Source organism: Echinops telfairi, unplaced genomic scaffold (assembly GCF_000313985.2).
Source record: "Echinops telfairi isolate 266 unplaced genomic scaffold, ASM31398v2 ScPeMD7_5;HRSCAF=22, whole genome shotgun sequence".
NCBI lineage: Eukaryota > Metazoa > Chordata > Mammalia > Afrosoricida > Tenrecidae > Echinops > Echinops telfairi.
In genome coordinates, this window is record NW_022103901.1 from 11,023,356 (window position 1) to 11,038,881 (window position 15,526).

Below are 15,526 nucleotides of genomic sequence, written 5' to 3' on the forward strand. Positions count from 1 at the left end.
CACTGCAGAGGGGCTGTCCTGGCTGCTCCAAATTGTGACACTGTCTAAGGTGTAGTCTCCTTTCTGAGGAGCCCTGGTGTCGAAGTGGTCACCCACGGGGCTGCCGGCTCCAAGGTCAGCTGTTGAAACCCACAAGGCAGGGTGTCCGCCCCTGTCAAGAGCTCCATCTGGAACCCCAGGGGCAGTTCTCTCCCGTCCTGCTGTAAGGTCATTGTGAGTCAGAATTGGTGGCCGTGAGTTTGGTTTTTGGTCACTTTTTTAAAAGAGAAAGCCACTCATGTTCTGACACAGGACATCACATGGCCCAAACCACACTGCCCAGTGTCGGTTCCTGGGTGTGGCCCTTCCACACCGCCTCTGGGCTTGGCCGGGGGTGGGGTGGGACAGCCGACACCTTGTGAAAGCCAAGTGTGGCCAGGGGGTGGGGCATCTCCTTTCCCCACACTGAAGGGGCCAAGAAGCCTGTGTCCTTGTGCACCCCCTGGGTGCAGCACAGTGGGGGGTCCTGGGTGACTGTAGCTGAGTTGTGCTGCTGGGGGCAGCATGGTTTGTGTGGAGAGAGAGGTGGGCGGGTACCAGCCAGTAGGCCAGGTCTTAATTTCTGCGACTTTTTGTCCTGAGGTCATGGGGGGGTCTCCAAGGCGGGGTGACCTGCGAGGGGATGCCCGCCTGTCAGGGGGGCCCTGGCAAGAAAGGATGAGGCTGACCCAGGGCCAGCCGCAGGGCAGGGAGAGGAGTCATCGGTGTGAAGCAGACCCTTGGGGAAGGAGCTCAGGGTTTGGCAGGTGGGGAGGACAGACAGGACCCGCAGTGCTTGGGACCGTGGCCAGTGTGCCTGAGAGCCGGCATGTAGATCTGGGTGGAGCTGATCCCAGCATAAGGCGGGGGTAGCGCCGTGTCCCCTCCCCCCATTGGATGCCAGCCTGGTTTGTTTGTTTTTTTGCCAGCCTGTTTTCAAGTGACCTTGACTTCACTTCCCATTTCGAAGGGGTACTGCCCCTTCTTAGTATCCTTCTGGTCTGCCAAGTCTGCACGTCACCCAGAACCACATCTGAGCTGGGAGTCCTGAAGCGGCACTCCCCCGTCCCCCACCCCACCCCCCTTAATGGCGCCACCTCGAACACAGACCTCCAGAGTCTGGACTGAGCCACTCAGCGCCCTTGGGACCTTTCCCCCAGAAACACCTGACCTGGTTCCTGAGAAACACAATTTCAAGGGACTTGTCAGTTCCCGAGACCCGCGTTCAGGTCCAGGTGAGGAGCCTGCACACCTGAGGTGGGTGGAGAGGGACACGGGGCTTGAGAACCCCACTGCTCCCAGGTCCCAGAGCCGGCTCTTCTACCTCTAATATGACCCCAAGTAACCCACAGCCCAGCCTCTCGCTGCCTGAGACCCCGCTCACCCCAGAGAGGACAACAGGCTGGGCTTGCTCTGGGATGACTCCCCACGACGTCCTCGCCTTCTGAACGGCCCACAGATACCTTTACTTCCACATGTATTTGTACAGAAACAGACGTGGGGAGGCCCAGCTCCCAGGCTCAGAAGCTAAAGGGTGTCCAGGTGACCTCTCAGGCGGGTCCCCAGCCCAGGAGGGTGCCAGAGGGGTGTCCCAACAAGTCAGAGCTAGGGGCTGCCCCAGGGCCCCCACATCATCTGGGAGGATGGGCGGTGGGGCCCAGAGAACCTGCTCTCTGGCAGGGCGCGGCGAGGGAAATGGCCACAGAACAGGTCTCCTACACGTAGGCGTTTTTCCCGTATTGACCAAAGCTGCTGTCACATTCATCATCCGAGTCCTTGGGGGGCAGGGGCGCAGTGAGGCTCTTGGACCGCAGTACGGGCTGGGAGGCAGCCTTGTAGGGCAGCCGCGGGCTGTCCGGGAGAAGGGCTCTGTCAGAGGAGGCTAGGGCTCTCCCAGGATCCCCCAGCCACCTGCCCATCCCCGCACTCCCGAACCTGATGGCAGGCTCGTCCTCCGGAGGGCAGCAACAGTTGGTGAAGAGGCAGGTGCCGCCCAGGATGGAAAGCAGGGAAGCACTCCAGCCCAGGTAGAGGGCAGGGCCCAGCTCGTACCTGGGGAGGGGGAAGGGCGGTGTAGGTAGTAGAGACTCAGGGGCTAGGGGACAGTCCCACCCACTGTCTTGACAGGTGAGGGCCCCCACACTCACTTGGTCCCACGATACAAAGAATCGAAAAACTCTCGGGTGATGTTGGAGGCATACCAGGAGATGGCCACCATGCCGCAGAAACCTGGGGAAGCAAGAGAGGGCACTAGCACCCCTCGCTGTGGGCAGGTGGGTGGGCAGGCCAAGGCCCAGAGGAGGAGGGGGGCACCAAGCTCATGAGCAGCAGTTTCACTCCCTCTCCCCAGCTCCTAAACCTTCCCGTTCCCTAAGGTCACCCTGAAACACAGTCCTGCCCTCCAAATTCCACTTCCCTCCTCCATGGCTGCACCCACAGCTTACCCCCTCCTCGGCCCTAGACAGCCCTGCCGTCAAAACCATAATCAAACTCGTTGCCGTCAAGCCAGTTCCCACTGAGACTAACTCTTTATAGTGGAGAGCCCCATCTTTCTTTCTCCCGCAGAGCAGCTGGTGGTTTTGAACTGCTGATGCGGTTAGCAGTCCGACATGTAATCACTAGGCCATCTGACCTGCCTCTAAAATCAGGCTCACTGCCATCGAGCTCACACCCACTCAGTGTGTGACCGAGGAGGACAGGGTAGAACTGCCTCTGTGGGGCTCCCAGACTCTTAACTCTATGGAAGTAGAAAGCCTTGTCTTTCCCGGAGGGACAAGCCTTACTCACCCTTCAACTGGGAAGTTTCGATCACAGTAGCCCCTTCCAATTCCTCCCCATCCTTGAAAGCACGGAGCGCCTGGTGGTGGCTGACCCCTGGGTGGCAGGCCTGGCCTTGGTGCTCAGCGAGTGGGGGAGGGGTCCTACAGAACACGGCCATACCACCAGGCTGCCAGGCTGACTGTGAGATGGTGTGTATCGAAAAGCTTGGCAAACCAAACCATGGTGGCCAGCCCTCGGGTGGTGTTGCTGTGCATGTGTGTGCGTGCATGCACCTGTCTTATTGGGATGACCCCCTTCCCCCCGCAAAGGAGGTTCTGCGGGACCGGGTCTGACCCTCTTCTTTGAACTCTCACCCATGCACCCTGGCCCCTGTGGACTCGTACTGGCAGCTGATGGATGAGCTTGTAGCCCAGGGACTTGGTGAAGGAGGGGTCGGCAGGGAGTGGCAAGGGGGGGAGGGGGGAGCTCTCAGGTCTGCGGCAGGCATTACCACTCAGTAGGTGCAGGGCTCCTGCGATGGCCGCCATCCTGGCTTTCTGGGAGAGCCCCATGCTCCCGAGGTTGGTGCAGCGCAGCCCTATGATGCCCAGGAAGAGGCCCAGGAAGCCCAGGAGGAGGGCCGTGATCATGAGCGCCCGGCAGGCCTGGATATACCCTGGGGAGGGGCAGAGGCACAACTGTCAGCCACTCACCCACACCCCCATCTGCTCCAGAGCCAGCCCCCTCTCCCCCTGCCCCAACTCGCCCAAGTCTTGCCCTTCTTTTCTGGTCAGGTCCCCCTGCCCCGCCCCAGCCGCTCAAGTTCCGAGCAGTGGCACCTGCTCCCGGAAACCCACGTGGCACTTGCCTCGCCCCCAGCCCGGTGCCCTTTGCTTAGACCTTCATTAACAGAGGGCTCGGCTTTAGCCCTGGCTGGGGTGGGGGTAGAGGTGGGGGGCACTGCCCAGCTCAGTGTGGAAGGTTCAGCAGCATCTCTGGCCTCTGCCCACGAGATGCCAGGAGCAACCACCCCACCCAGCGGCGACCACTGAGCGCGTTTCCAGACATTGGCGAATGTCCCCTGGGACCACACTTCCCTGTGGAACCATGTGGACACTTTCTGTGTGCCTGATAGAAACTGCACCCTGCTTCCTGCGGGCACCTGGTTCCCATTCGGGCTCCTTCTAATAAGAGTCACCAGGAGGGGGCAGTGGTGGCCTACCCCAGAGGGGTGGGGTTCCTGGCCCAGGGCCAGCCAATCCAGGTCAGACTGGTCCAGTTCTCTCAGGACCTCAGTTTCCCCTTTCATAAAGCTGAAAGGAGCCTTTGGCTCCTTTTTGGCCCCCTCCCCCATCTCCTGCCCTTCATAGCTGCCAACAACTCCCAAGGACCTTGCCCCCCTTTCCTGGGGCGGGCGGGCGGGGCAGTGCCATCAGGGAGCCAAGGGGGAAAGGCCAAGAGATGTGAAGGCTTGAGGAGTGGGTGGGAGGGAGGAAGGAGGGCCAAAGTTCTCCAGCAGCGCCTTCTCACTCCTCACTCCCTCTGGGGCTCCCGCCTCCTCCCACCCAGTCCCGTAGCCGCCTACACCAGGGGCAGAGACCAAGTCTGGCTTCCCAGGCTGCTCCGGCTGGACTGGGAGTGGCCAGTGGGAGATGATGAAATGACACCCACAGCTGGAGCCCGAATCCAGGTCCCTGTCTCCTACCTCTAGGCCTCTCGGGAAAGGGTGCATGGCCTAGCAGGGGCTCTCCAACTGCCCCCAAAGAGCAGCAGGGCGGCTGCAGGTGCTCAATGTGCTCACGGAACGTGGGCGTAACTAGCGTGACCCCGGAGCCTAGGTGACGCCAAGGATGGGCAGTTGTGTCCTCTGCACATCCCCTCCAGTGGGCCCTGAACCTGCACCTCATCCCAGTGCACCAGGCCCTCCCTCGGGCCGAGGGCAGGACTTCCATTCCGGGCTTCTTTTGGGTGGATGGACTCTCAGCAAAGTCTCCTCCTCACACTGGAGGTGCCCAACGCCTGAGCGCATGCTGGGGTTGGGGCTGGGGAGGTGGGCATGCTGAGGCTGCTCATCTGGCTGCCACCAGTGTCCCTTGGGGCCATTCAACACTTGGGGCTTCCGGCCTAGGTCCTACTCAAACTTTCATATAAATGAATAAGTAAATAACACACACACACACACACATACACACACACACACACACACACGCACACACACACGGAGAGTCTAAAAATTCGTGGGAAAAGCCCATTTTCATTCCATTTTCCCACGAACTTGCTGAAGCCTCTGCACATGAGAGTATAAGGTTTGGGGGGGGGGGCGGTGGAACTTGCAGGATATTTGGTATGGAAGAAATGGGAAAAGTACAAGCCCCTGCTTTGTGGGACACCCGACAGTGGCAGCAGCTGCCTCCCTAGATTCGAGCCTTAGCAGGGGCATGAGACACATCAAGGACCCCTAAACCTCTGGGAGAGAATTTGGGGGATCTGCTTCATACCCAGTGTTAACCTCGGTCCCCTTCTCCCACCAGCCAGCCACAGGATGATGCCAGGAGAGCAAGCGGGCCCCAGGAGGACCTGGCGGGAGGGGCCGGGGAGTGGGCACACACAGGACCACCTCCTCTTGGTCTCTAGTACAGAGGCTGCACTCCCCTAGGGAAGTGACAGGGGGCCAGCAGGAAGTAGTGGATGAGGGCCCCCGAGAGACCGGGCAGCTGAGAGACCAGGTCTGGTCCTGAGCTGTAGGCTCTAGTCCTCCCAGTGCCTTAAAAAACCCACTGACCCAAGAACCCCAAACCTAACAAACACACACACACACCCACACACACCCTATCTCTGCCCAGGCTCTCAGAGCCCCCAAGTCTGGCCAAGAGCAGTGCCCATCTTCCCCAGTGCACTCTCCTTCCAACCTCCCTGCCCCCCTCTGCTCCCCAAGCCGAGCCTCCAAGCCTCCAACCCAGTACCAGAGAGGGCCAGCATGGACGGGAACTCCCAGCAGTTGTAGACTCCCAAGGAGTCCGTAGCACAGCTGTGCCAGAGGTTCTCGAAGATGGTGTTGGTGGTGATGACGCTCCCGTGCACGGTGGACACCCGCCAGGAGCTGTGTGGCAGGGTCACCCCCAGCAGCAGCAGCCCCAGCGCTGCCAGGAAGAAGCCAAAAATCTCTACAGCCACCGACATGGTGGGAGGCAGGGTCCTGGGGGGTGCCTGGACCTAGGCCCCAGGGAAGGGGCGGGGCAGAACCCCCAGGGGGGGATTGGAAGGGGCTTTGGCTGAGGCAGGCTGGGGAGGACCAGGGCCAGTCCAGCTGCAGGCTCAGCCTCACCTCCCCAGATCGGATCCCTGCTGCCTGGAAGATCCAAGAGGGAGCTGAGCCCCGCACCCAGGAGCTGCAGCTGTTGACTGGGCGATGGAGGGAATAAATGCATCGGCCAAAAGTCCACTCCCTCCCCCCTGCTTCTGGGCCGCCCCACAAGGGTGGGGAAGATGACTTACCGGGGAGTGACTTAACGGATATACGCAGCATGAAAGGGCCCCCCCGGAGGCATTTCAAAGCAAGAGGAAGCACATGTCTCCGATGGAACTTCCATCACGGGCCCCAAGAGCGGAGTAAGAGGGACGCTGAGGAACGCTAACTGCAGACACAGACAACACAGGCGGGCCCACTTCATGCTCTCTGCCCGCAATCCCACTGCAGCCTTTGTGGAGAGGGAGGGAGCCCAGTGTCCCCTCCAGATGGCCAGCCAAGGAATACAAAGCCCTCACTCTCACTCGGGGTGGGAGCACCTGCAGCTGCCAGGAGAGCAGGGTGGAAGCAGGGATGGAGTGGGAGAAACCGACCAGCCCGGGTTTGGATGAGACTCCCTCATCGGCCAACATATCGGCCAGCAACGTGGGCACACATCCTTAGCTCCACTGCGCTGCCCTCTGCTTCTGTAAACTAGAGAGGACAGCACTTAGTTCATGGGTTGTCCCAAGAAGCATGACCACAGATCAAAGCTCTCAGCACGTCTGACCGGCTGGACCACTGGGAACCTGGATCTGGGGGCCATGGGAGGCTACTTGAGCTCTAATCTCCCCCCACAGGTTGATCTGATTCTCAGCAAGGAGCTTGACCCTGCTGCCGAGGGGCTGGCATGGAGATACAGCCCAGGCCCAGAGCCGGCTCAGGGGCTAATCGCCCTAACAAGCTCAGTTATCAAGAGCTGTCACCAGCTCCATTAACTGTGATGGATTAGAAACCTCTGAACACCTGTCCGAATCTGACTGGCCTCATTTCCTGCCAAGGAGAAGCCCAAGCCCAGAGCCCCGGCCACCCCTACCCTCTGGCAAGTAGGGACTAGGCTGTGTCTGAGGAGGCCTGTTCGGTGTCACTGAGCTGGCGGGAGCACTTGCTGCGAGTGGGACTCCCTCTCCCCTTCGCTGTGGCAGGCTACTTCAGTGCTCCTGTTTCTTAGGTACCTCCCTCGCCAATCCCCTGCCCCTACCCCATGACCTGGGTTGGTCCTGGTTGTGGAATGAGCAGTATGCAAGGGTAACTAGACAGGCCCACTTGGAGCCTGGCACGAGAAGGTGCCGGCAGAGCACACTGGGTGGGACTGGCCCCAGCCTTCCCCCTCTCTGGGGTAGTTCGCGAACCTTCAACCTCTGGAGCTGCCAGCACCCTCCCCTCAAGAGGTCGGGGTAAGAGGAGGGCAGAGGCGGAAGTTCAGGGGGAGGGTCTGGAGGAAGCCAAGTGGGGGGTCCAGCCCCCTGTGGAAAACTCCACTGGCCGGAGGCAGCTGAGTGGGTCAGGGGAGACAGGATGCAGAGAGGGCAGTGGCCCCTCCACTGTGCCTGGCCGGCTGCCAGCTACCTCCTGCTCCCAGGATTCTCAGACTGTGCAAAGGCCGCCTCCCACACTGCCGACCACTGTTCCAGGCTCAGGCTGGGGGGGAAGGTGGAGGAAGGGTGTGGGGTCTGCATCGTTGGGTAGACAAAGGAGAACCCTACACCAGGCCTGGAGGGTGGAAAAACACAGAGCCCCTCCACGTGATGCGCTATGGTCCCCTCCCCAGATGTAGACACAGCCGTTCCCAAGCCAAAGACCAATTTTATTTACACACATCCCAAAGCACATGATCTGGGGCCAGGAGACAGGTCTGAGGGGCGAGGAGGCTGAAGACCACAGTAGACCAAGGAGAGCAGAGAAGGGACAGGAGGGGGCTGGCTTTGAGCGTCCTTCTTGCTGAGCCGGCCCCTCGGTAGGCTGCTTCAACTCCCGTGAGTGCAGGCCAGGTGGCGTGCCCTGCGCAGAAGCGGTTCCGGTGTGCTCAGGATTTGGACTTGGATACAGCCAGTCCGATGAGGCCAGCTAGTCCTGCCACACCCAAGGCCATGCCGCCAACGATGGCCATGCCCACCAGTCCATCTGGGGGACACAAAAGGGAGACAATGTTAAGAGCCCAGACTCAGCCTCAGGGACTCTGGTGACAGGCTTCTTCCTGGCAGGAGATGGTCCTTGAGACCCCGCGTCATGTGGTGAGGGCCTCTGTGGATGGGAGAGGCGCCTGGTGAGGGGTGGAGATCTGGAGGAGGATCTGCGTGGTGGTGTTGGTGCTGGTGATTTAAACAGAGGCCAGAAGGACTGGGCCAGGAAGGGAGGGGTGGTCTGCACAGTGTGTTCTGGTGGACCAAGGAGTCGGGGTGTGGAAGAGAGGAGAGGGCAGAGAGGAAGCCTTCACCTTTCTTCATGGCCTTGTCAATGAGCTGCTCCAGTTCCTTGGCCTGGTTGTTCTGGGGCTCCGTCTGCAGCAGCCCACGCACATACCTTAGGGCCTTTTCATATTCCTGCACCCAGGGAAAACATACACACACACACACACCCCTCAGCATGCGCTTGGCTCGCTCCTCCTGCCCCCTGGAGGGGCCTTCCCCTCCTCTCACCCTAGGGGCTCCTCCCTCTCCCGCCCTTACTCCAGCCCCACCCAATGGAGTAGAGTCCACCAACTGCCCCAACTGTGTGGGGGTGATAAGCTGGGGGAGATAACAGCCCAAGGCTTGGGCTGCACCCCAATCCTGACGTCACTTTTCCCCACACCCTCAGCACCCGGATCTTCTCTCTCACTTCCCTCAGAGTTCTGATCTGATAGCATCCTGTACCTCTGTACCTGATACCACCCCCAGCTTATCCAGTCTTCCTGGTGTCCATGGGCTCTACTCCGGAGAGGACTCAGAGGGTACCATAGTGCCCACAGGGGAGCCCTGATGGCGTAGTGGGCTGCATGGAGGGCTATAAACCGCAAGGCCAGCAGTTCAAAGGCACTAGTGACCCCTTGGGGCTGGGGTGGGGAAGAGGTGGCTTCCTACTCAAGGAAAGTTAGTCTTGGGGTCCTCAGGGGCAGTTCTACTCTGCCCTCTGGGATCGCAGGAGTTGGCATCGACTCAACGGCAGAGTGTGGTGTTTGGTGGCTCCCACAAGTAGGGTGGCTGGGAAGGAGGGGCCTTTTCTACGTCACCTTCAGGGCTTTGAACTCACTCAGTCAGGGCTGATGCTGCAAATCAGAACAGACTGAAATTGGTGAACTGTGGGTGCGCCAGGATGACCTGTATGGAAGAAGACTCGGGGTCTGGAGGCATGCGATGGGAGCCTGCAAGAGGCAGGTGAGCCCTTCAGGAGCCTGCGCGGGAGGGTGGGGAGTGACACACTTGCCCAGAGGTGCAGTTGGCTGCCACGTTTGAGAGGCTCCCGTTTCTGACTCTGCGGGTCAGGTGATTTGGTTTCTAGCTATGTGCACACTTCCCTTGTTCTCTAGGAGGGAGATCACATTTCTAGCAGGGTGCTGTGCACCCACATCTGACAAAATCAAGTCTATTCTCATTGCTTTCTGTCGTCCTGGCTGATCTGAACAAAACTAGTTGGAAGCCCTGTTTACCTTGAGCCGGTAGTTCCCCACAGCCAGGTAGAAGACGTAATCCCGCTGCTCCTCCTTGCTTCCTTTGGGCAGCAGCTCTGAGGTGGAGGAAGAGGAAGACGGTGGAAGTGGCTTCTTTTTCCTAGTACTTCTGTCCCAGAGATCTATACCACCCGCTGGCTTCCTGGGCAGCCCTGAGAAAGTCCGTGTCCGAGCGTCCATTTCAGCTCCTATCACTCTTAGCTTCCCAGTGAGTCCCAGGGCAGCATGAGCTGAGGGCGCCCCAACACCGCTGGTGACAAACACCCCCAGAATCAACACCACATCTTGTTCATCCACGTGGACTTAAAGGAAATCGAGGCACCAGAGATGTCAAAAGGACTTCAAAACTGTGTTTTAACTAAGGAGCCCTGGTGGCATAGTGGTTACATGTTGGGCTGCTGACCATAAGGCCAGCAGTTTGAAAATACCAGCTGCTCCCAGGGAGGACGGGGCTTTCTACTCCACAGGGGCAGTTCTACTCTGCCCTATAAGGATGCCATGTATGGAATCTACCCGATGGCAAAGAATCTGGTTTTGGTTCGGTGTTTTAGTTAAGGAGCCCTGGTGGCATCATGCTTCTGTGCTGGGCTGCATTCTGCAAGGCCGGCAACTCGAGACCACCAGCCGCGAGGAGGGAGAAAAATGAGGCTTTCTACTCCCGTAGAGAGTTAGTCTTGGGAACCCACGCGGGCTGTTCTAGCCTGTCCTACAGGGTCGTTATGAGTTGGAATCAATTGATGGGAGCGAGTTTGGGTTTTAGTTTGGTGGTTTAGCTGTAGCCATTTGCTGTCCAAAGCAGTGTTAAAAATTAATGTGCCCAACCCCCTTTTAAAAAGTGTAGCTTACTATTGTTAAGAACACACTGCAGCACACGCACCAATTTCTATAGGCGCATGTCAGGGGCGCTGGTTCCTCCCCGGAACGCACCGCCCTCTGTGTCTCCTTCCTAACCTGCTGTCAGGTTGGTCCCAGACAGCGCTTGACAGAGCAAAAGGCTCGTGACCCTCTGTACTAGTTAAGCTAAGCTGTCGTGCTGTCTTAAGAAGACTTTGGGGCTGTTTTGGTTTAAAGACAGTCTCAGGGCAACCATTTCCAGGATTCATCCTCAAAACTCACCTCCCGTGAGCCTTCTCTGACTGACCCCGTGTGGCTCATGTGCGTGCTTAAGCTTATATATTCAGCTGTATTCCACATAAAACTTCCACTGGCCCGTCCTGTCTCCTCACCTAGACTAGGAAATGTCTCCTACGCTGTTTTGGCAGCTGTGCCCTGCTGAGGCAAACCTGAAAAGTCTGAGTTGACAAGATAGAGAGATGAGTGTCGGGTGAAATGATGGCCATGGAAGAGGAGTCTCATTTTCAGAGATGTACCTTCGTTGTCCTTGGATGGTACACCAATTGGTTGGCTTACTAGGATTATTAGGGAAGGAGGGCTAGAGAGAAACTAAAAGTCAAGTACGATGCCCTCTGAAAAATGGTAGCCCGCCTGAAATCAATGGGAAATAGAATAACTGTCAAAAAAGCACCAGGTGCCCACCCCAACCCTATTTTTAAAAATCGGATGGTTGCCTGGGCCTCTTCAATGAAACCCCCACAAATGGGTTCTCCATGACAGCCACTGAGCGAGCCGCACAGCTGAGGGCAAAGAGCAGAGGGTAGGCCTCATCACCCAGGGGCTTCAAGTCCCCATTCAGCCATGAGTGAATGAGCCCTGAGACCTGAGACAGCCGCTCTCTTGAGACTAGTTCAATTACCACTGTGGTTTGAGGACCGGATCACGTAAGCCTTGTGACTGCTTGGCAAAACAAGGATGGGTGTGGGGAGCAGTTTGGCTCCGTAACTACTGGAAAATAACTGCAAAAAGCCATGCCAGAGGGTTCCGTGCCACAAGAGGTCCCCGGCATGTGAGACAACAGGGGGCGGGGGCATGGCGTGAGGTCAGTGGCCATAGGGACGGGGAGGACGGGGCACTGCTGGGCAGGTGCGAAGTATTGAGCAGCCTTGCACCTTACCCTCGAGCAGCTCAATGCCTTTCCGGATGTCATCGTTATACTTGCTTCGAACCAGGCACCAGGCGTACTCGAACTGGGTGCCCTTGGACACTGACCCTGCTGCCGCCTCAGATCGAAATTTCTTTTCAAATTTCTGCCAGGGGGAGAAGAGAGGAATCACTCAGAAATGAAGGAATGCCCGCTCTCCACCTGGACCCGGGTGTCCATGTGCCAGCCATCCTTGCCCTGGGGAGCCCTGGCCGTGGGCGCCGGGTTCTGACACTCGCATAGTCCATGGGCAGGTCAGGGTGTCTCTTGGGACACCTCACCCCATGGTACCAGTGTCCCGGCCCCCTAGTGGCGGCTCCAGGCGCCGTCGCTGCCCGGGGCAGCTGACCCAGCGGGGAGTGAACAATGGACAGGCTGTGAGAGGCGGCGGCTCACCGACAGCCCTGGCCTGGCAGCTTTCCTTAGCCTGGCTTACCCAGCCAGAAGTGGGGATTCTCGTGTCTGCAAAATGGGAATAAAAATGGTGCCTATCGAGGAGGCTTCAAAAAGTTGGAGGAAAAGTGGTGGAATTTCCGGGCTAACTTTCGGATGTCCCTTTGTACTGGAGCACCGAAGATCGCAGCACGACTGTACGTCTGCGGCACACCTAACCCCGCAGCGGACTGAGTAGTAAGTGACATCGTACGGTGGTCGCCGTCTTCCTCTGCCACTGAAGGTGGACCCTGCCGGTCTTCCCAAGCCAGGCCCCTCGTCTCAGGGGGGTGGCTCAAGAAACCACAACTCCCACTAGCCTCTGGGGCAAAACGCAACCTTTGGGCCACACTCGGTGGCTGCACAGCCTACCGGAAGCTCTAGGTCGGCTGCCCCGGGCGAAACTGATGTCAGCAAGAGGTTTCGCCCCTAGCCTTCGTTCGGGACCCGCCTGTCAGAGTCGCCCCGTCCCTTCCTTCAGGGCCAGGCCTCACCCGCAGGTCGTCCACAGACACCAGATCGTTCAGGACGGCCTCCATGGCCGCCGCCCCGGCAAGTCCCGCACCAGACACTACGGCGCCACCGTCTCCATGGCCCACCGACAAGGGCGGAGAGCCTCTTCCGGTGCCTGGCGGATGTGGGCCCCTCCCCCGCGCAGAGCCAATCACCTCACGCCGACCAGGCGACGCCCCGCCCCTTCCTCCCAAGGCGGCGCCCCTGGCGGCGGGGGTGGGGAGGACAGCGGAAAGCCCACGCGAGTTCATTGCCCGGGGACTCCTAGCCCCGCAGGGAAGGTCCCAGAGAGCTTGCAGCGAGGTTTGCGTCCGCAGACCGCCACGTCTTCCTTCAGGAGCTACTGGGAGGGTTTGAAACACGGACCTTTCCTTTTGCGCCACCCCAAAACCCAAACCGCCAGCGGTTCGATTCAGACTCCACGGAACAGGGCAGAGCCGAATTGTTCCTGTGGGTTTCCGAGGCTGTCAGTCTTTAGGGGCGGAGACAGCCTCAACGTTCTCCTGTGGAATGGCTGTGGGGTTCGAACAGCTGACCTTGCAATGAGCTGACTAATACGTAATCCACAAAAGCCACCCCGGCCCCTATTCTGACTCCATACAGTATATAGGGTTCCCGAAACGAAATCTTTTATGAGAGCAGCCAGCCTCACCACTGTCCTTTGAGGTGGCCAGTGAGATTGAGCTGCTGACCCATGGGGCATCAAACCCATTTTTTTCAACAACAACAAAACACCATTTTTTTCAGAGTCGATTCTGACGCATAGCAACCCTGTAGGACAGAATAGAACAGCTCCATAGCGTCTCCAACTCCGTAAATCTTTGCAGAGGCAGACTGCCATATGGGTCTTTAGCGAGTGTCCAGGGGGATTCAAACTGCTGGTCTGAAACCTCACCTTACAGTGGCCTAACACCATCCGTTCCACCTAGAATACCTGCCCCTTCTCTGTTCATTCTTTGACCTAGGCATCAATTTAATTTATTTAACAAATAAACTTCCTGAGCACCTACTATATGCCAAGCACTATCTGAATGTTAACGATCAGAACTGGATAAAATAAAATTCTTGCTCTTACGAACCTTACACTTTAGTGAAGACATAAGAAATAGACAAGTAGATACTACCCAATGAATACCCAGTATCAGAAACACAAAAGAGGTGTGAGACAAAAACTGCAGGGAAAAGGAATTGAGAAAGAAGAGGTTCTCGTGTTCGAGGAGAAGCTCTTGAATCCCACAGGTAAGTGGGAAAGAGCAGGCGGATGGAGCAGTGGCTGCAAAAGTCTTGGGGAGGGAGTGTGCAAAGGTTTGCGAGCCGGCCTGGGGAAGCTGAGGGGCTCAGAGTGGAGTGAGCAAAGGAATGAGTGACAGGAAATGAGAGCTGAGAGGTAGGCAGGTGTAGACATTGAAGGGGGAATTTGAGTGGGTGGGCTTTCAGGCAGGGAGTGAAATGACCCACAGTGCATGTGGAAAGCATCCCCCTGGTGGCTGTGAAGGTGGTCAGGCTGAATTGTCAGAGAGAAAGCCGGAGCTGGTTGGGAGGCGGCAGTCTGGGCTGGTGGGCCTGGGCTCAGTGGTGGTGGAGGTGGAAGGCGTCCAGGTACGCATTGGCAGCATCTGCGGACGGACTGAATGTGTAAGAGACTAGGATGACATAAGGGTTTCAGTTCTGATGAACCAAGTGACACATTCCTGAGACCTCAGCTCAAAGGCTCTTCTTTTAGGAAGGCTTTTCCGGGCACCCCGGACCACCCGAGGTTCCCTGTGGAGCGGGAAAAGGAGCCCTGGAGGCATAGTGGGTTATATGTTGGGCTGCTAATTGCTAGGTCATCAGTTCAAAACCACTAGCTGCTCAGGGAGGAAGACGAGGCTTTCTACTCCCATAAAGATAGACTGTCTGGGAAACCCCCATGGGCAGTTCTCCTCTGTCCTGTAGGGTCACTTAGAGCTGGAATCGACTGGATGGCAGTGAGTGAGTCGAGGGGGGGAGCATGGCCAGTTCTGTTTTCAGAATATAAACTGTAATCTGCACATTCCTTTCTTGTCCGCAACACAGCTTGTGCTGTGTTTCTTCTGAGCCACACAAAGCCTGCTTCCCCCCACACAAAGGAATGCTCACATCGGACACCCATGTAGACTTTGGAGTTAAATCTGCAGGAGAGATGCCATTCTGCTCTAGCCTGAGCCGCACACTGCCTGTTTGGGTGTGTACACCCCTGGCCCCAACCTCATAAGCCTGTTATAGCAACCACCGAGGAGCATGCGATGACTCATACTAATCACAACAAATGGGTAATGGGACACTCATCAAGACATTGCTTAAAAAAAACTATTACAAAACACAAAACTTAATATCTGGAAGTCTTTAATGGTTTTAATGCCTATAAAGATACACTAGAGTCTGTATACTAAGACAGACATTTGACTGATGTTAGACATGAACAAATTTGATTCAATGACAGATTTAGGAACAGGACGCATTTATAAATCCAGGGACTCACGCAACGTCCAACTCTATAATGCCCATTCACAGAACACGATCACGGCATCATGCCACACTTAACTGTGGTTTCTAAGGCCCACTCTTCTCCACACAAGACTGCTCACAGATGATAGGTAGCCAGGAGTCACAACCAGGAAGATACATCAGTTCCATTTGGCCCATGAAGACACTGACTCTTGATCTAGTTCTCGAAGCTCATAGAACCAGAGTCAGAGGAGCTGGGATTCAAACAGGTTAGTGCTGCCTCTTCAACTGAGAGCCAAGAGCCCTGGCGGGTTATGAATTGGGCGGCTAACCAAAAGTCCAGCAGTTCGAAATCACCAGCTGC

The 15,526-nt window shown here is 57.4% G+C and overlaps 2 protein-coding genes across 2 annotated transcripts; both read right to left on the reverse strand.

Moving 5' to 3' along the window:
- Window positions 1-1,512: 1,512 nt before the first annotated feature.
- Window positions 1,513-5,958, reverse strand: CLDN15 (claudin 15). The gene is made up of 5 exons (XM_004705613.2): window positions 5,742-5,958; window positions 3,290-3,454; window positions 2,166-2,247; window positions 1,954-2,070; window positions 1,513-1,869 (listed from the first exon to the last, which is right to left on the reverse strand). The coding sequence occupies exons 1-5, from the start codon at window positions 5,956-5,958 to the stop codon at window positions 1,734-1,736; spliced, it is 717 nt and encodes a 238-aa protein (XP_004705670.1). The 3' UTR covers window positions 1,513-1,733.
- Window positions 5,959-7,850: 1,892 nt separating this feature from the next.
- On the reverse strand, window positions 7,851-12,791 carry FIS1 (fission, mitochondrial 1). The gene is made up of 5 exons (XM_004705614.3): window positions 12,678-12,791; window positions 11,725-11,857; window positions 9,693-9,769; window positions 8,502-8,607; window positions 7,851-8,188 (listed from the first exon to the last, which is right to left on the reverse strand). Exons 1-5 carry the CDS (start codon window positions 12,720-12,722, stop codon window positions 8,091-8,093), a joined length of 459 nt encoding a protein of 152 aa, XP_004705671.1. The 5' UTR covers window positions 12,723-12,791; the 3' UTR covers window positions 7,851-8,090.
- Between the last annotated feature and the right edge of the window lie 2,735 nt (window positions 12,792-15,526).